The sequence below is a fragment of the Lithobates pipiens genome, unplaced genomic scaffold (genome assembly GCF_037356315.1).
Source record: "Lithobates pipiens isolate NorthernLeopardFrog02 unplaced genomic scaffold, aLitPip1_a1.2 Scaffold_30, whole genome shotgun sequence".
Classification (NCBI taxonomy): Eukaryota; Metazoa; Chordata; class Amphibia; order Anura; family Ranidae; genus Lithobates; species Lithobates pipiens.
In genome coordinates this window covers 174,618,810-174,639,470 of record NW_027507791.1, presented here as the reverse complement: position 1 = coordinate 174,639,470, position 20,661 = coordinate 174,618,810, and the positions used below count along the sequence as shown (strand labels likewise).

The following is a 20,661-nucleotide window of genomic DNA, read 5'->3' as shown; positions in this document are numbered from 1 at the left end:
CGCCGCGCCTCGCTGTGTGAACCGGCCCTAAGTCTTATCTGATGTATTCAGATAAATAGATGTGTACAGTCTGCATATAACAGAAAACAAATCACACTGATAATTAGTAATTTCTCTGGAAAAAAACACCTGAAAATACCAATTTATTACAGCAATGTGATTATTCAGATTAAATATTTACCCCAAACTCTTGATATTGTGTAGAGCCGGTATAAATTTCTTCAATCCTTCACTCCGAATATTACATGAATGTAGATTTACTTCTTCTGTCTCTCTGCAGGATTGAAGGATAAAAGACAGCACAGAGCAGTCCAGAGGGCTGAGGGGGACATTAGAAAAGTCAAATTTGTTTGATCCAATACATTGTGCCACCAGAGCCGTATTCCTGCTCTCATACAGATAGTAGAATACGTTAAGAAGCTCTCTCTTGTTATATCTTTGGTCTGTGAATTTCTTCTGGATCCAGGTGATGACACGTCTGGCAGCCAGAGTGGACAATTCTCCCACATGAGACGTTAACATGGATCTAGTAGAAGAGTCTGAGAGACCGCAGAGGAAACGGAGGAATATTTCAGCACGGCCGTCTTTGTAAGATTCAGCCTCATGAAGTGTTTCCTGTAATCTGACAGGATTATAGTTAATCAAATGGACTAAAGCAGCAAAAAACTCCTGAAGAGTGAGATGTAAGAAGGTGTGATCCACATCAGGAGGCTGACCAGATTCCATCATGAAAGATGAGAAGACATGATTATCATTTATCACACCGAATGACTCCAGATGAAGCTCATCAAATACAATCGTGTGATTCATGACTCCATGTTCTGCCATCCACCCAATAGAGGTCAGCAGTTCCCGGGTAGTGGGACCACCATATTTATTCTGGCTGTGATTGGCCAGAATGTTGGAGACAAAAGTCACAAAGAGTTGTGTCACAGTTTTGGGTAATGATGTCATCAGCTGATCGGTGATTGTTGGTTGGGATCTGAAGCACATTGATAACACTGTACAGATGATCCAGCAGTATGATGGGAGATAACAGAAAGTGTACAGCATGTCATTCTCCTGCACATAATGAAAAGCCTTCTCTGATAATTCCTCATTTCCAAAGAAATTATTAAAAAAGGTCAGTCTGTCTCCATGGAGAAATCCCATGATTTCAGCTATTCTCTGGAAAACACCGGTATCAACTGATGCCAGTCTGGTTGGACGGCTGGTTATCAGTACAGAGCAACTCTTAAGAAGACTCTGCCTCACTAAACTGACCACAATCTCATGAAAATGTGATCTCTGTTTTGGATTGGACAATTTACTTGATCTGAAATCCATTTGGTGAATACTTTCATCTAATCCATCAAATATAAACAGAAGTCTTTCTGGATCTTGTAAAATGTCTCCAATCTGACTCTCCAGATGTGGATATTGATGAAGAATCATCTCCTCCAAGCTGACCGATCTATGTCTATTAAGGTCCCGGAATCTGAAGAAGAAGAGAAAGGCAAATCTCTGGTAGTGTTTTCCGGTCACCCAGTCATAGACAAACTTCTGCATCAGTGTGGTCTTCCCTATTCCTGGCACTCCGCTCACCATTACTGCATGTGGTACACATTGTGACTGGGGATTCCATCGGAACAGCTTGTTGGGTGAAATGTGTTCCAGTCTAGTTTGTGTTTCCTTCAAGCATTCCTCATGTTTTACCCCAGTCTGTATTAGCTCATTCTGGGGACGTTCCCTGAACTGATCAGTGGAGACCACAATCAGATTCACATAACGCTCATTGATGAGGAATCTTTGTGGTTCCAGGGTAGTTCCTGGGGGTCTATGCTCCACCAGAGTCTCAGTCTTCTCCATTAGATATTGTTTGTGCTTTTCCTGAATATCTGGAAATATAATGGAAATATTTTATGGATCAGGTTAAATCAGAAGTCAAGAATGTTATTTTCTTCTGTATTGAACATAATATTAGTTTGGTTTTATCATTACTACACTTTAATTTCAAATGCTTACAATACGGATTACTTTGTGTGGTCATCCATATTACTTGAGAATAGTGATGGCCGAACGGTTCGCCCGGCGGTCGTTTCGCGGCGAATTTCCGACTTTCGCCGTCCGCGGGTTCGAACGCCTTTTTCCGTCGTTCGCCCCGGCGGACTTACGTGTTTAATGTATACAAGAACTTTAACCTTTCGTGACACGTTTATCATGTGTTACAGGACAACCAATTGAGACATGACAGCTCATGGACACTTGGACATTCCCCCTAACCTATAAATACACCCGATCCGGTGGCCATTTTACATTCTTTCTTCTGTCACTGTAGGGAAAGGATCCTGTGTGGAGTAGGGACAGAGAAAACGCTAGCTATTTGGTACACAAAAGTTCTTTTCAGGACTGGTATAGGTGTTAGGTCAGCAGCCTGAGTTTCTTTTGTCAGTTTAGATAAAGGGACAGAGCGCTGTATGCTGCTATTTTAGGGACAGCTCAGCCAGATTAGTCTTTCTTCATCATCATCATCATCATCATCATTAGCTGTTACTATCAGGTCCACAAAAGAGCTGTTCCAGCTAATCGTTCCAGCCTACTCTTTTTTGCCAATTTGTATAGGGACAGGCAGGAAGCAGTGTGTCAGGCAGTGAGGATAATTTTAAAGACTTGCTGTTACTATTAGTTCCACAAAGGTTCTTTTCAGGACTGGTATCAGTGGTACGGTAATAGGCTTGTACACGTATAATATTCTTTCTTCCAAATATAGAAAGAATATTATACTTGACTGCTGCCCTTCTGCTGCAGTCTGCTAATCATTCACAACTCACTTGTTCCACAAAGCTCTTTATCAGGACTGGTAACTTGGTCTGTCTAGGGTGCTACGGTACATAGGCTTGGGTGCGGTACAGTCTGCTGTTCTGTAAGGACCGCTATCGGTCCACAATACATAGGGTTGCCGTGCACTACTGCTGACCGCTGCCCTATACTGCAGCAGTCCTTCATTGGTATAGGGACTGACGTACAGTCTGCTAATCACTAACACACAACCTGCTTGGTCCACAAAAGTTCTTATAAGGACTGGTAACTTGGTATAGGGTGCTACGGTACATAGGCCTGAGTGCGTTACAGTCTGCTGTTCTGTAAGGACCGCTATCGGTCCACAATACATAGGGTTGCCGTGCACTACTGCTGACCGCTGCCCTATACTGCAGCAGTCCTTCAGCGGTATAGGGACTGACGCACAGTCTGCTAAACACTAACACACAACCTGCTTGGTCCACAAAAGTTTTTATAAGGACTGGTAACTTGGTATAGGGTGCTACGGTACATAGGCCTGAGTGCAGTACAGTCTGCTGTTCTGTAAGGACCGCTATCGGTCCACAATACATAGGGTTGCCGTGCACTACTGCTGACCGCTGCCCTATACTGCAGCAGTCCTTCATTGGTATAGGGACTGACGTACAGTCTGCTAATCACTAACACACAACCTGCTTGGTCCACAAAAGTTCTTATAAGGACTGGTAACTTGGTATAGGGTGCTACGGTACATAGGCCTGAGTGCGTTACAGTCTGCTGTTCTGTAAGGACCGCTATCGGTCCACAATACATAGGGTTGCCGTGCACTACTGCTGACCGCTGCCCTATACTGCAGCAGTCCTTCATTGGTATAGGGACTGACGTACAGTCTGCTAATCACTAACACACAACCTGCTTGTTCCACAAAAGTTCTTATAAGGACTGGTAACTTGGTATAGGGTGCTACGGTACATAGGCTTGAGTGCGGTACAGTCTGCTGTTCTGTAAGGACCGCTATCGGTCCACAATAGATAGGGTTGACGTGCACCACTGCTGACCGCTGCCCTATACTGCAGCAGTCCTTCAGCGGTATAGGGACTGACGTACAGTCTGCTAAACACTAATACACAACCTGCTTGGTCCACAAAAGTTCTTATAAGGACTGGTAACTTGGTATAGGGTGCTACGGTACATAGGCTTGAGTGCGGTACAGTCTGCTGTTCTGTAAGGACCGCTATCGGTCCACAATAGATAGGGTTGACGTGCACCACTGCTGACCGCTGCCCTATACTGCAGCAGTCCTTCAGCGGTATAGGGACTGACGCACAGTCTGCTAAACACTAACACACAACCTGCTTGGTCCACAAAAGTTTTTATAAGGACTGGTAACTTGGTATAGGGTGCTACGGTACATAGGCCTGAGTGCGTTACAGTCTGCTGTTCTGTAAGGACCGCTATCGGTCCACAATACATAGGGTTGCCGTGCACTACTGCTGACCGCTGCCCTATACTGCAGCAGTCCTTCATTGGTATAGGGACTGACGTACAGTCTGCTAATCACTAACACACAACCTGCTTGGTCCACAAAAGTTCTTATAAGGACTGGTAACTTGGTATAGGGTGCTACGGTACATAGGCCTGAGTGCGTTACAGTCTGCTGTTCTGTAAGGACCGCTATCGGTCCACAATACATAGGGTTGCCGTGCACTACTGCTGACCGCTGCCCTATACTGCAGCAGTCCTTCAGCGGTATAGGGACTGACGCACAGTCTGCTAAACACTAACACACAACCTGCTTGGTCCACAAAAGTTCTTATAAGGACTGGTAACTTGGTATAGGGTGCTACGGTACATAGGCCTGAGTGCAGTACAGTCTGCTGTTCTGTAAGGACCGCTATCGGTCCACAATACATAGGGTTGCCGTGCACTACTGCTGACCGCTGCCCTATACTGCAGCAGTCCTTCATTGGTATAGGGACTGACGTACAGTCTGCTAATCACTAACACACAACCTGCTTGTTCCACAAAAGTTCTTATAAGGACTGGTAACTTGGTATAGGGTGCTACGGTACATAGGCTTGAGTGCGGTACAGTCTGCTGTTCTGTAAGGACCGCTATCGGTCCACAATAGATAGGGTTGACGTGCACCACTGCTGACCGCTGCCCTATACTGCAGCAGTCCTTCAGCGGTATAGGGACTGACGTACAGTCTGCTAAACACTAATACACAACCTGCTTGGTCCACAAAAGTTCTTATAAGGACTGGTAACTTGGTATAGGGTGCTACGGTACATAGGCTTGAGTGCGGTACAGTCTGCTGTTCTGTAAGGACCGCTATCGGTCCACAATAGATAGGGTTGACGTGCACCACTGCTGACCGCTGCCCTATACTGCAGCAGTCCTTCAGCGGTATAGGGACTGACGCACAGTCTGCTAAACACTAACACACAACCTGCTTGGTCCACAAAAGTTTTTATAAGGACTGGTAACTTGGTATAGGGTGCTACGGTACATAGGCCTGAGTGCGTTACAGTCTGCTGTTCTGTAAGGACCGCTATCGGTCCACAATACATAGGGTTGCCGTGCACTACTGCTGACCGCTGCCCTATACTGCAGCAGTCCTTCATTGGTATAGGGACTGACGTACAGTCTGCTAATCACTAACACACAACCTGCTTGGTCCACAAAAGTTCTTATAAGGACTGGTAACTTGGTATAGGGTGCTACGGTACATAGGCCTGAGTGCGTTACAGTCTGCTGTTCTGTAAGGACCGCTATCGGTCCACAATACATAGGGTTGCCGTGCACTACTGCTGACCGCTGCCCTATACTGCAGCAGTCCTTCAGCGGTATAGGGACTGACGCACAGTCTGCTAAACACTAACACACAACCTGCTTGGTCCACAAAAGTTCTTATAAGGACTGGTAACTTGGTATAGGGTGCTACGGTACATAGGCTTGAGTGCGGTACAGTCTGCTGTTCTGTAAGGACCGCTATCGGTCCACAATAGATAGGGTTGACGTGCACCACTGCTGACCGCTGCCCTATACTGCAGCAGTCCTTCAGCGGTATAGGGACTGACGTACAGTCTGCTAAACACTAATACACAACCTGCTTGGTCCACAAAAGTTCTTATAAGGACTGGTAACTTGGTATAGGGTGCTACGGTACATAGGCTTGAGTGCGGTACAGTCTGCTGTTCTGTAAGGACCGCTATAGGTCCACAATAGATAGGGTTGACGTGCACCACTGCTGACCGCTGCCCTATACTGCAGCAGTCCTTCAGCGGTATAGGGACTAAGAGTTTTGTCACAGGGTCATTTAAAAAATGACATGCAGAGGAAGAGGCAGGCCCTTCCGCAGGGGTGGTAGGGGTAGGGCAGGAGCAACAGGCTTGAGCCAAAGTGGGAAGTTGCAGAAGGTGCGTTCAATTACTTTAAAGGATGCACCAGACTTGGTTGAGTGGCTCGCTCAGCCTTACTCTTCTGCACCCTCCTCATCCTCTCGATCTGCACCCTCTTCTTCACTCTCTGCTATGTGCACCCCCAAAGACACTACCACCAACAACACGACCACCACCACCACCACCACATACCTTCCGCTTGAGTCACTGGAATTATTTTCCGATCCATATCAAGAGGACATTTCTGATGCGCAGCCACTCTTGGTATTGGATCAGGAAGAGGAGGTAGCAACAAGCGCTACTCAGCAGTCTGACGCCAGTACCCAGATCAGCCCAAGGAGGAGGTTGGTCCCCGGTGTTGCTGCCTACTCTACTTATAGCGGTGGGGAAGGTGACGTTGATGATGACGTGTCTAGTGATGTCACGTGGGTGCCCACAAGAGAGGAAGAGGAGGGGAGTTCAGAGGGAGATATGGACCAGCAGATAGGGAGGAGAAGCAGCAATGACTTACATTGCACAGCAGGGACAAAGCAGACTGCAAATGTATCAGGAGCGAGTCATCGACCATGTACGGTCACATCTGGCGCTCCCAGGACACCGGCACATGGCTCCGCAGTGTGGGCTTTTTTTAACGTGTCCGCTGCTGACAATAGCGTTGCCATCTGCAATCTTTGCAGTCAACGCGTTAGTCGCGGTAAGCCCAATACTCACCTAGGGACGACCGCCTTAAGAAGGCACATGAGCAGCCATCACCGAGCCCAGTGGGAGCAACGGAACACACAAAGCCACACTGCAGGCTCTCACCGTCCAGCCTCGTCTTCTACTTCTCCTTCTCCTCTCTCCTCACAATTGTCCTCCACTCCACCTTCCATCACGCCAAGCTCACATTTTTCTGCAAAAAGGCAGGCTTCCGTGGGCCTAATGTTTGAGCGTAAAAAAATGATGACGCCGGATAACCCTCTTGCCCAACGGTTGGCGGCTGGCTTGTCAGAACTCATAGCCCGCCAACTACTGCCATATAAACTGGTGGACTCGGAGGCCTTTCGCAAATTTGTGGCCATTGGAACACCACAATGGAAGGTCCCAGGAAGGAAGTATTTCTCAGAGAAGGGCATCCCAGAGCTATATGGCCATGTTCAGCGGCAAGTGAATGTATCTCTGGCACACAGTGTCGGTGCCAAGATACATCTGACCACAGACACGTGGTCTAGCAAACACGGGCAGGGAAGGTATATCAGTTTTACTGCCCACTGGGTGAACCTTCTGACGGCCGTCAAGCATGTAACCCGTGGCACCCGTGTAGATTTGGTTTTACCGCCACGGATTGCATGCAGGCCTGACTCTTCTTCTCCTCCTCCTACTCCATCCTCCTCCCTCTCCTCCTCAGCTGCCTCCTCCTTTTCCGCTGCTAGCGTCTCTTCCACTGCACCGCCCAAGCTCCCCAGAACCTATTCCACATGCCAGGTGAGACGTTGCCATGCCGTGCTGCGTCTGTTGTGCCTGGAAGCAAAGAGCCACACTGGCCCGGCACTCCTTTCAGCTTTGCGTTCACAGGCAGATGAGTGGCTAACACCGCTCAATTTGACAGTTGGTAAAGTGGTGTGTGACAACGGTGCCAATCTGCTTAGCGCATTGAAACAGGGCAAAATCACGCACGTGCCGTGCATGGCACACGTCTTAAACTTGGTCGTGCAGCGATTCCTTGTCAAATACCCTGGGGTCCAGGACATCTTGCGGCAGGCAAGGAAAATCTCGGCCCATTTCAGAAGATCTTACACGGCCATGGCTCGCCTTGCTGACATTCAGCGGCGACACCATCTGCCGGTCAGACGTCTTATTTGCGATTGCCCGACGCGATGGAACTCAACCTTCTATATGCTTGATAGGCTGCTCCAGCAGAAACGTGCAGTTAACGTCTACCTGTATGAACTCTGCGAAAGAAACGGTTCTGGGGAGCTGGGTTTTTTTTCACCGCGCCAGTGGCTGCTCATGCGCGACACATGCAGACTTCTGCGGCCATTTGAGGAGATCACCAAACTGGTCAGTCGCAGCCATGGCGCCATCAGTGACATGGTACCTTATGCCTTCTTTCTGGAGCGTGCATTGCGTCGTGTCATTGATCAGGCTGTGGAGGAGCAGGAGCGGGAAGATGAGGAAGTCGCAATGCTGGATGAATTCCCAGGGGGGGCTACTCTATCTGAGACAAGTCAACAACAGGAGTCTGATGAGGAGTCAGAGGAGGATGGTGCCGGGGCGGATGAGCAGGAGCAAGAAGAGCATGCTTTAAACCTTTCTGGGATCCCTGTTGTGCGAGGATGGGGAGAGGAGAATGAAGAGGACGACATTATCCTGGATGATGAGCAGGAGCCAGGCCACCACACCGCTTCCACTTTAGTGCAAATGGGGGCCTTCATGCTCCAGTGTTTTAATAGGGACCCCCGTATAAAAAGCATGAGGGTCAAGGACCAGTACTGGGTGGCAACGTACTTAGACCCCCGGTACAAACACAAAATGGCGGAAATGTTACCGCCGTCGCAGAGGGCTGTCAGAATGCAGCACTTCCAGGCCTTGCTTCGAGAAATGCTGCATTCTGCTTTTGCGTGCGCTGGCAGAGGAGCAATTCCCACTCCCAGAGAAGGATTTGCGGGTACCAATCCAACAGCGCCTGCAAGAAGAGGCCGGTTTGAAGATGTGTTGGTGACTTCGGATATGAGGTCATTCTTTCAGCCGACCCATCGACAGGTGTCATCCGGATCCAGCATCAGGGAACGCCTAGACCGTCAGGTGTCCGACTACATTGGGTTAACGGCCGATGTGGACGCTCTGAGGAGTGATGAACCCCTAGACTACTGGGTGGGCAGGCTTGACCTCTGGCCAGAGCTTGCCCAATTTGCAATCGAACTGTTGGCTTGCCCCTCATCCAGTGTCCTGTCCGAAAGGACGTTCAGCGCAGCAGGGGGGATTGTGACCGATAAGCGTACTCGCCTAGCTCACCACAGTGTTAACTACCTCACATTTCTAAAAATGAATGAGGCATGGATCTCGGAGGAATTCAACACATGTGATCAGTAGACCATGTATATGTCTATAAACAATTTTTGGAATCAAGCACACAGACCTTCTTAATTCATTTGGCTCACTTCCCTGACCCAAAAAAGCACACCGTACTATATGCCCCTACCCTCCTCTTTGAAGAGGTTGAGCGGTGTCATATTTCTACTGGGGCTGCTTATTATGAGGGGTTCCCACCATCCCTGTGCTGTGCTGACTTCCTCCTGGGTGTTCTTATTATGAGGGGCTCCCACCATCCCTGTGCTGTGCTGACTTCCTCCTGGGGGTTCTTATTATGAGGGGATCACACCATCCCTGTGCTGTGCTGACTTCCTCCTGGGGCTGCTTACGGTGCTGCTGTCAGCGCTGTATGTCACGGAGCTGCTGTCAGCGCTGTATGTCACGGAGCTGCTGTCAGCGCTGTATGTCACGGAGCTGCTGTCAGCGCTGTATGTCACGGAGCTGCTGTCAGCGCTGTATGTCACGGAGCTGCTGTCAGCGCTGTATGTCACGGAGCTGCTGTCAGCGCTGTATGTCACGGAGCTGCTGTCAGCGCTGTATGTCACGGAGCTGCTGTCAGCGCTGTATGTCACGGAGCTGCTGTCAGCGCTGTATGTCACGGAGCTGCTGTCAGCGCTGTATGTCACGGTGCTGCTGTCAGCGCTGTATGTCACGGAGCTGCTGTCAGCGCTGTATGTCACGGAGCTGCTGTCAGTGCTGTATGTCACGGAGCTGCTGTCAGCGCTGTATGTCACGGAGCTGCTGTCAGCGCTGTATGTCACGGAGCTGCTGTCAGCGCTGTATGTCACGGTGCTGCTGTCAGCGCTGTATGTCACGGAGCTGCTGTCAGCGCTGTATGTCACGGAGCTGCTGTCAGCGCTGTATGTCACGGAGCTGCTGTCAGCGCTGTATGTCACGGAGCTGCTGTCAGCGCTGTATGTCACGGAGCTGCTGTCAGCGCTGTATGTCACGGTGCTGATGTCAGTGCTCTGTATTACGGTGCTGCTGTCAGTGCTCTGTATCTCCTGCACCCTCTTGTTTGCCTACCCTGGTCCCTGACCTTCCCTCTCCTCCATTGCCTTCATTAGCTCCATAGTCCTGAATTGTCAGAACAATTTCCCAAATAAAAAAAAAATGCTTGTAGTTATCGATCCCAAATTCACCTCATACATGTATTATGCTATTGTCCAGGTGGTGGGACTACGTGCTACCCCCTAATAATTACCCCGTGGCCGCAAATTCGACCTAAAGGTTTGCGAAATTCGCCTCCCATTGAAGTCAATGGAGCCCGCGGCGAACGGTCGTTTTCGCGAACGTTTGTGTCCGTTCGCGTTTCGCGTTCGCGAAACGTCCCGTCGGAAGTTCGTCCATCACTACTTGAGAACAGAGATTTTTTTTTTCTCCGAAATATATAAACACTTTTTATCCATTTAAAGACATTACAATTACAGAAAAAATATCTGATATACTTGTCCCCTAAATAACTCTTATGACAGATGTAGCGCACTACCCCCTTGTGAGCTGCAATGTTGTTCATTACCTTTCTGTCAGTTAGCCTCGTTTCTTCCTTCTCCATGCAATTTACACACCAGACGACTTTAAGGTTGATAATGCTTTATTTTGGGGTAGTTCATTAAATGATGAAGCAGATGGTATGAGATGCCCGTTAATTTATCATATTGGCATGTTACTTCTTTTTCACGCTTATTGCAAATTTTTTTACCAAAAATATGTAGAAGAATACATATCGGCCAAAACTGAGGAAAAAAAATGTTTTTATATATTTTTGGGGATATTTATTATAGCAAAAAGTAAAAAATAATGATTTTTTTTTTTCACAATTGTCACAATTTTTTGTTTATAGCACAAAAAATAAAAACCGCAGAGGTGATCAAATACCACCAAAAGAAAGCTCTATTTGTGGGGAAAAAAAGGACATCAATTTTTTTGGGGGTGCAACATCGTACGACTGCGCAATTGTCAGTTAAAGTGACGCAGTGCCAAATCGCAAAAAGTGCTCTGGTCAGGAAGGGGATAAAATCTTCTGGGACTGAAGCGGTTAATGAGAAAATAAGCAAGTGAATAAATCCCAGCACCAAAACAGGAATACTCTGAAATAAAACTTCTAGATCTTCCCCCACCAGTGCTCAGTATGAAGATGGCCACTCACCAGAGCTGTTTGACCCCTTTTTTACTGGAAGGTCAAAAAACCTTTGGGAACACAAGATTGGTTCCACTAATGACATGAATCCACTCCAATGGCCACTCAGGAAGAAGCTAAAATGTAAAAATTGACTCCACAGGAGACATGGATAAAAGTCTCATAGTGTAGTAATTTTGAATAAAGTAAAAACAGCAGCAATGATAGCAGTTACACTCTCATGTGATAGTGCCAGGCCTGGCACTATGTGTAAACAGCATGTGTGAGTGAGCTGATCCCTGGGGGTAGCGTGCATTCCACGTCTCACTCCAAAGGGGCAAAGCCTGGTGTGGGGTATCAAATTCTGACCCAGAAATGACGGATCCTCTGCTCCTTTTTTTATCTGAACATGTATAGCGCCTTATTCTTTATTTTATAATTTCGCATAGTCACTGAAGTTTGTGTAAACCCTCCACTGCCATGGCTTAGTGCCATCACTAGGGGGGTGCAGTCCACACCCAGGTGACACATGCTAGAGGGGTGACACCGTCCCAACTCTCCCGACGGTGAGTAAAGCCTCGTTTTGTTTTTTTTAGCTGTCCCGACCGGAACATCTCCAGCGTCACAGCCATGCTGCCCTGGTCTGTGTTCTTCTTTCTCCTCCTACTTCCCTGTTGCTGAGCCTGTCACATGTGTCACTATCTCCACCTGGGCGGCGCGGCTGCACACTGTTCTCTCCACTCAAGCTGCTGCCCAGGACGGGTGTACTACAGTTTACCTAGATCCCCATCCTGCCCTGGCCCCGAGCTGATGCTGTGATGGGAAGGAGGGTGCCAGCTTGCATTGAGGAGGTGACCGCCGCCAGCCCAAGCCAAGGTGGGGGGTTGCCATGGTGTTGGCACGCCACCCAGTTACACCTGAGAGCTAGTGTGGGACTGGAAGGAGTGTATATGTCTAGCGAGAAAGGGATGTCACCGCTCCAGGCAGGTCAGATTGGAATGAACCTCTCCTCTAGTTTGGAAGCCACAGGTGCTTGCAATGCATATAGCAATGAGATTTGAAAAAAATTCTGGACAGCCTCACTCCAAAAGATAGATCAAAAAATACATGCCACAGCCGGACGGACAGAAGAGCTGACGAGTTTCACACTATCAAACAGTGCTTAATCATAGCTCATATGATGTTTAGTGCCCTGTACTGGACTGATAACTGAGAGGGGTGGGTTGGGAGCTGGGAACATATGGAGGGGGGTCTGCACTGAAGGGAATCTATGCTTATGGAGGGGGGTCTGCACTAAGGGGGATCCATGCTTATAGAGGGGGTTTGCACTGGGGGGTCTATGCTGATGGAGGGTGTTGTCACTGAGGGAGTCTATGCTGATAGAGGGGGAGGAGATCTGCACTGAGGGGGTCTATGCTGATGGCAGGGGTGTCTGCACTGAGGGGGACTATGTTTATGGAGGGGGGTCTGCACTGAGGGGGATCTATGCTGATGGAGGGGGGTCTGCACTGAGGGGGATCTATGGTGATTTAGAGGGGTCTGCACTGAGGGGGTTCTATGCTGATGGGGGTCTAAACTGAGGGGGAGGTCTGTACTTAATGGGGGTTTATACTGAGGAAAGGGGGTCAGTACTTAATGTAGGGGGTCTGTACTGAAGGGGGACTATAGTTGGCAGAGGGGGGTGACACCAATTTTTTTCGCTCTGGGTGGCACCAACCCTAGTGACACCACTGCCATGGCTATAATATATATGGTGGTGATGGTAAAAAGGTTAGAGTCTGATTGTTTGTCTTGGGCCTTGGACCTGATTTTCCTTGGTTGTTTAAAAGAGAAGTATGTGTTTCATTTTTTTATGCTTAATCCTAATCCTTATGAGCTGCTGGTATCTGCAAATCATTCCTGCCCTCTGAGAAGTGCACCGTTTCTGTTAAAATAGAGTTAATTACCTGTGGGAGGGTCTACAGACTTTCTTGAAGCGTCATACTGAAAATGGGGAATCTGGATCCACCCCCTACCTGTCATCTGTGTGATGACATCAGCTCTGGGCTCTCTGCTCGAGCTGTTCTCCTCCTTCCCTCCTCCCTGTTGCAGACAGAACGATCTCTACAGTCTACACACATTCAGGAAAGCAGCAAGCATTAGTGAGTGTAGAAGTCAGTGATAGTGCTCTGTACAGTGTATTATATTCTTTCATATTATATTATATTACTTTCCTGCTAATATTATAATGCAAATAATACATTTTTAAAGTAAAATACAACACTGGCTTTTGTCAGCATTGCCTGCATTTACTGTAAAACAATTAGAGCTAATATTGAGCTATAATATACAAAATACACTTATAATTCACTAAAACACGCTGGGAGGTCTATACACACAAGCCACCATAAAGTAACATAATGTATCCACTGTTGTTGAAAAAAAACAGTGCTTACATAGAACATAAAACAAAACATACACGTCCGGACGCCAGTGGGATCTGAGGCTGGTCCCAAGTACAGGTGCGAAAAAGGTTGTTGCAATTTTTTGGCACCTGTACTCACTTTTCTCTGGGTCACCCATCTCTAGGGACTCGTGTTTTGTTATATGTACTGTAATAGAGGTTAGAGGACAGCCCCATGCAACATTTATTACACGCAGTATTAGTAGACCTGTTTTTTTGTTCTTGTTTTTTTCTTTTCTTTGTAATTACTTGGTTGGGATCACCAGTGATCCTTTCTATTTAGGTCACTACTGGAAGGTATTTTACTAGTCCACCCATCTAAATCAACTCATTCTTTTTTTCTTTTGCTATTAGTCCACGGTGTGGTTTAAGTACATACATCTTTGGTGATATCGGTATGGCATTTGTTATAGGAGAAGATATTGATCAGGAAATAAGTCAAGCTTTTAGCAAGGATACTGTCGCTTCACCTTCTCAGGAGGAAGCGATCAAATCACGGTTCAAAGATCATAAAAAACTATTGATCAAGCATTTGAATAGAAAATGGGATATTTGTTTTTTAGAAACATATATCTCTAACAAAATAGTTCCAAGGGGTCTGAGGGACAGGGTAATCCCGGCTGAACATCTGCATAGTCCTAGATTCCTTGATAAGTGGAAGGAGCTCTGTATTGATCATGGGGTATCAGTTATGAAACTTATAGTTGAAGAGGAGAAAATTCAACTAGAGGAATTGATCACTGCCATAACTGAAAGCTCTTTGAGCCTAGAGCCATTCAGAGAATCAGAGGAGTTCCAAAAACTGAATGATTCACTTAAAAAGGAGATTGAGAGGACACAACATTCATTAAAAATCACCAAACAATCCAAATTTAGGCGAGATCTAGGGGACTGGGAGAGAGGTGACATCTTTGATTTAAGAGTGCGCCAAAGTCGAAGTAGAGTAAGATGAGGCAGCAATAGATCATCCTCAAGGGGAAGTAGATCCCAGAGTGACACTGAGGAGGATAATCAACGGAAATCAGTCACTTTTTTAGACAAAGAGGGGGAGGAGGCCGAAAACAGGGAAACTCCTCAGGAGGTAAGACCCAAAACACACAAACCACAATCCCCCAAACAATCACAACAGAAAGGAATAAACAGGGATTGAAACTACCCCAAGGGAGGAACCCAGAGCAGAAGCCAGAGGAATCGGGGAAATTCGGTAGCCAGGACAACGGGAATGAGTGATATGAAGGTTATCAATCTCTCTGATTTTACTCTGGAAAAAAGGCATTTTGATCTTTTACAATGTGGTATGTCATTTTCACCTACAAGCCATATGGATGAGTTCACAGTTTTCAAAGATGTTACACTGTTCTTGAGAAAGGTTTTTCTCCGCTCACTATATATTGATAAATCTTCAACTAAAACTGGATCCAATGGGATCGACAATAGAGACAAAGAGATGTTGGAAATTCTCAACTCTCTATTGGAAGAAAACGAGGGAGCGGAGAACAGCCAAGGCCCATACCTCAGGAAAGTCAAATTAAATATCAGGTCAAATAGGATACCACCACTGAATAAGAACAAGTGGTTAAGCCTCTTCCTGGACATGATACAACTTGACTTGGAAAAGGTAGACGGGGGGCAAGTTTAATGATAATCTATCCCCGGAGGAATGGAAAGCATTGCGTGAACTTTCAGAGGCCCAAGAACTAGTTATACAAAGAAGTGATAAAAGGGGCAATGTTGTCCTCCTTAATGAAAAACAGAATGAGAAAGAGGTATTCCGCCTCCTGGGTGATACCCAGACATATCAGAAACTCACTAGGGACCCCTTTCCTAGTCTGGTAGTGGCTCTTAACTTCAAGCTAAAACAAGCAGGTGAAGTAGGTCTCCTTACCAAAAGGGAGCTAGAGTACCTTATGGTTGAAGAATATAATATTCAGATTTTTTACATTATCCCTAAGGTACATAAATCCCTCAGTAATCCCCCAGGGCGCCGCATAGTGTCCGCGATCAAAAGTCTCCTGGAGAGAGTGGGCAAATACCTTGATAATCTTTTGAAAGACATGGTGATAAAATTGGCATCATACGTGAAGGACACTGGGGACGCCCTGGGGTGGATTGCTGAAATTTATCTCCAAGAGGGACTCTTACTTGTAGGGATCGATGTTGAATCCCTCTATACATCGATCCCACATGAATGGGGATCAAGGCTATAGAGATCTTTCTCGATAATAATTTCCCACTATGTGGTCCACAAAATGAATTTGTAGTGGAGTTGTTGACGTTCGCTCTTAACAACAATTTTTTTTCAATTCTTGATTACCTTCTTTCAACAAATAAAAGGGACGTCCATGGGAGCACCATGGGCCCTGGCATATGCCTGCCTTCATTTGGGATTAGGAAGAGGTGGTCTATGGGGCACCTATGTACCTGGGCCACGTACACACATGGCTCAGATACATAGATGATGTCCTGATGATATGGAGAGGTAATGAGGACTCCCTTAGGGACTTTATGGATTTCCTTAACGTTAATGACCGCAACATCAGATTAACATATGTGTGGGACCGAAAAAGAATCTCATTTTTATATTTGTCTATCAGTTTGTCTGATCTATCCCTTTCTTTTCTTCTCTTTTTTTTTTTCTTTTTGCCACATCAGTGAATTCAATAATATCCAAAGGACCCAAATCAGCTTGTCGCTCAGAATCCCTCTCATACAACTTCACATCATTGTGGCAATTTTATCTTCCCTTTTTTTTTTCCTTTAAAAATATGTTATTTAGGATATTTTCCAAATTATTTCATATGCTATCCTCACACATATTTTCTAACAGTGGGCACCCCTGCCTTGTCCCCCTTTTCATTTCAAAATGGGATGATTCCTGCCCATTGACTTTTATCCGTGCCATTGGCTGATGATATAAATCTTTCACCTTCTGAATCATTTTCGGGCCTATCCCCATCCTTTCTATTGTGTGGAACATGAACCCCCAGTCTACTCTGTTGAAGGCCATCTATCCCTTTCAACTCATACATTCCAAAAAGATACCTCTGCTAACACACTATTGATGGCAGATAGCCATCACCCACAATGGTTAAAAAACAGCATTCCAGTGGGTCAATTCCTTAGTATTAAACGGAATTGCTCCAATGCAGAGGACTACAAACGTGAAAGCGCCGAACTGTACAAATGATTTTGTGAAGGGGGTTATTCACATAAACAAATTAGAAGAGCTAAGCGCAAAGCAGCAGGGAGAGATCGGCTCTCCCTCTTGAAAAAGAAGACTCCCATCATTCCCCCTTCAAATGTTGATTCAGGCCCAGTTAGGATAATTACCCAATTTGGAGCTCAATGGGAAACGTTCCATTCTTCAGAAACACTGGGATATTCTCACAAACACACCTCACAAACACACCTGGGATTGCAAAAATTGTAGGCCCAAAACCCACAACGGTGGCTCGACGGGCAAGAAATCTAAGCGATCGATTGATCACCTCAGAATATACCAGGAGCACAGATGATTCATGGCTATCCCAATTTCCAAGAAGTAAGGGAATGTTCCCGTGCGGACATTGCCAGGTTTGCCCACATGTACATCGGACTACAGGATTTAGCGATTCACAGAACAAAACGAGCTTTGAAATTGAAAGTCTCATTAACTGTGCTACAACTAGAGTAATTTACATGCTGACCTGTCCATGCAATAAAATGTACAATGGGAAAACCAAACGACAATTCAGAATCCTTATAGGGGAACATATGAGAGAAATATTGGAGAAAAATCAGGACAAACCAGTTTCCCGACATTTTGCCCGCTTTCATCAGGGCAAATTGACAGGAATGAAGGTTAGGGGCATATATGTCCTGAACCTGTCCACTAGAAGGGGTGATTTTGATCAGGTGCTGCAACAAAAAAAAAAGAAGTGGATTTTCCGTCTAGGCACACTCATTCTGTGGGGCTTGAACATGGAATTAAGCTATCAACTCTTTTTATCTACCGTATTTATCGGCGTATAACACGACCCCCAAGTTTAGGACGGAATTTTAAGGAAAAAAACTTTTAGGAGGGAAATTTAAGGAAAAAAAACTTACATTTAAATGCCCATCAATGCAGCCTTGTCAGTGTCCATCTGAAGCCTTGTCAGTGTCATTTGCAGCCTTGTCATGCAGCCTGTCCGTCATTGCAGCCTTGTCATTGCTGTCTGTCATTGCAGCCTTGTCATGCAGCCTGTCCGTCATTGCAGCCTTGTCATGCAGCCTGTCCGTCATGCAGCCTGTCCATCATGCAGCCTTGTGCATCGTTGTCCCCTCAGTGATAATGTCAGCTTTTATTTTTAAAAATGGCGCCGCCGAGATGTCCTGTGTATCTCAGCGGTGCCCGGTAGTTCTCGGCCGCCTTCGGCCGTACTGGGCGACTTTCAGCCGGCTCCGGCCGTACTCAGTGGCAGGAGCACACAGGAAATGGCTCGGGATTAAGTTTGTTGCCAATACTGGAACCAACGCACACTGAGTCATTGCCAGTTGAGGTACCTCTGTATCATTTTATAGATTAGGATGACTTGTATTGGCAAAGCGGAGCAATATGAATTCAACTTCAGCTCTGCAAGTATATCCCATTTTAGTCGGGCAGCAAATAGCTTCACTAAGTCATTTATACATCTTCCAGTGTAAGAGACTTGCATACATGGGAAGTTAAACAATAAGTTTATTATTGCCAAAAGTGCTCTTTATGTTGGAAAAGGAAAATAAATAATATGCAAAACTTCTGCATTGACTTTTAGCATTATTTCCATTTTGGTGGTGATGGGGGATAGGGATGACATCAGTGGTGGTGGTGATGGGGGATAGGGATGACATCAGTGGTGGTGATGGGGGATAGGGATGACATCAGTGGTGGTGGTGATGGGGGACAGGGATGACATCTGTGGTGGTGATGATGGTGGGACAGGGATGACATCAGTGGTGGTGATGGGAGGATAGGGATTAAATCAGTAGCAGTGGTGATGGAGGATAGGTATGACATTAGTGGCAATGATGGGGGATAGGGATGACATCAGTGCTGGTAGTGATGGGGATAGGGATGACATCAGTGGTGGTGATGGGGGACAGGGATGACATCAGTGGTGGTGCTGATGGGGGGATAGGGATGACATCAGTGGTGGTGCTGATGGGGGGATAGGGATGACATCAGTGGTGGTGGTGATGGGGGTCAGGGATGACATCAGTGGTGGCGGTGATGGGGGACAGGGATGACATGAAGTTCCATGTTGGAAAAGGAAAATCAATAATATGCAAAACTTCTGCATTGACTTTTAGCATTATTTCCAGTTTGGTGGTGATGGGGGATAGGGATGACATCAGTGGTGGTGCTGATGGGGGACAGGGATGACATCAGTGGTGGTGATGGGGGACAGGGATGACATCTGTGGTGGTGGTGATGGGGATAGGGATGAAATCAGTAGCAGTGGTGATGGAGGATAGGTATTGCATTAGTGACAATGATGGGGGATAGGGATGACATCAGTGGTGGTGGTGATGGCGGATAGATATGACATCAGTGGAAATGATTGGGGGATAGGGATGACATCAGTGGCGGTGGTGACGGGGATAGGGATGACATCAGTGGCCATGGTGATGGGAGATTGGGATGACATCAGTGGCCATGGTGACTGAGGATAGGGATGACATCAGTGGCGGTGGTGACGGGGATAGGGATGGGACTGCATAGGAGTACAGGAGATGGGGATGAATGGTACTGTATAGTACAGGGGATGGGGATGATGGGACTGTATAGGAGTATTGGGGATTGGGATGATGGGACTGTATAGGAAATCAGGTGATGGGGATGATGGGATTGTACAGGAAATCAGGGGATGGGGGATGCCAGGACTGTGTAGGAGTACAGGGGATTGGGGGTTAGGGATGACAACAAGCATTTAGGAAGATATTCTGTTATGTAATGCAAAAGGATATTAAGGAGATTATGATGGTCTCTGCTATTTGGATTGTGGCTGTATTGCAATGTTTTATTGTGTCTGTCTATTATGGGATGTGTAAGTAGATTAGCTGTGAGATTAGTGGGGGTGAATTCCTCCAACAGCTCTCACTGCTGATTGGACAGTGTAACCCACCCGGAATGCAAAGGTGGGAGGATTGTCCAGAGTATTACCTGTGTAAAGTATTGTCTTGTTTGTTGTGAGCGGTTTAGAATATCTGATATTTATATTCAGACTGGGAGGAAGCGGTATATGATGAAAACACTCAAGTGGAGTGTGGGACATTTCTTTACATACCGATTTTTGCATTCCCATACTTCTCCTTTAAGCAATATATTTTTGTTCATTTAGCAGATTCTACTTAAATATCTCTCTCGCTGAATCATATAACACACCTTTATAAGATAAATATAAGCTTAAAGTGGTTGTAAACTCTTACATATACATAGAGATAGAGATTAAACAAATCTTCCTATATAAATTGTACCTGTTTATCTTCCACCCTCTCTTCTCCACAGCCTTCTAAAACACAGAACAAATGCTTTTTCTCAGTTCCAGCAGGAAGGGGGTAGGAATCTGATGTCACAACATGACACAGCATAGAAAAAGCTGACTGCAATTTGAGACCTGAGTGGATAGAGTAAGGACCCCCTCTCCACAAACACATAGGGACACATACAATGGGGATTGAAAGTTTGGGCACCCTGCAGAATTTATAACATGCACTGCCCCCTTTGCAAAGCTGAGACCTGCCAGTGTCATGGATTGTTCTCAATCATCATCTGGGAAGACCAGGTGATGTCAATCTCAAAGGTTTTAAATGGCCAGACTCGTCTGACCTTGCCCCAACAATCA

General features: G+C 46.4%; 1 protein-coding gene across 4 annotated transcripts in view; it reads right to left on the bottom strand.

Moving 5' to 3' along the window:
* LOC143943351 (NACHT, LRR and PYD domains-containing protein 3-like) overlaps positions 1-20,661 on the bottom strand; it is a 465,848-nt gene that overhangs the window by 149,428 nt on the left and 295,759 nt on the right. For all 4 annotated transcript variants that reach the window (XM_077465072.1, XM_077465070.1, XM_077465069.1 and 1 more), the window contains one exon: positions 182-1,877. In XM_077465072.1, coding sequence (XP_077321198.1) covers positions 182-1,877 — 1,696 coding nt within the window. The remainder of the gene's footprint in view (positions 1-181; positions 1,878-20,661) is intronic.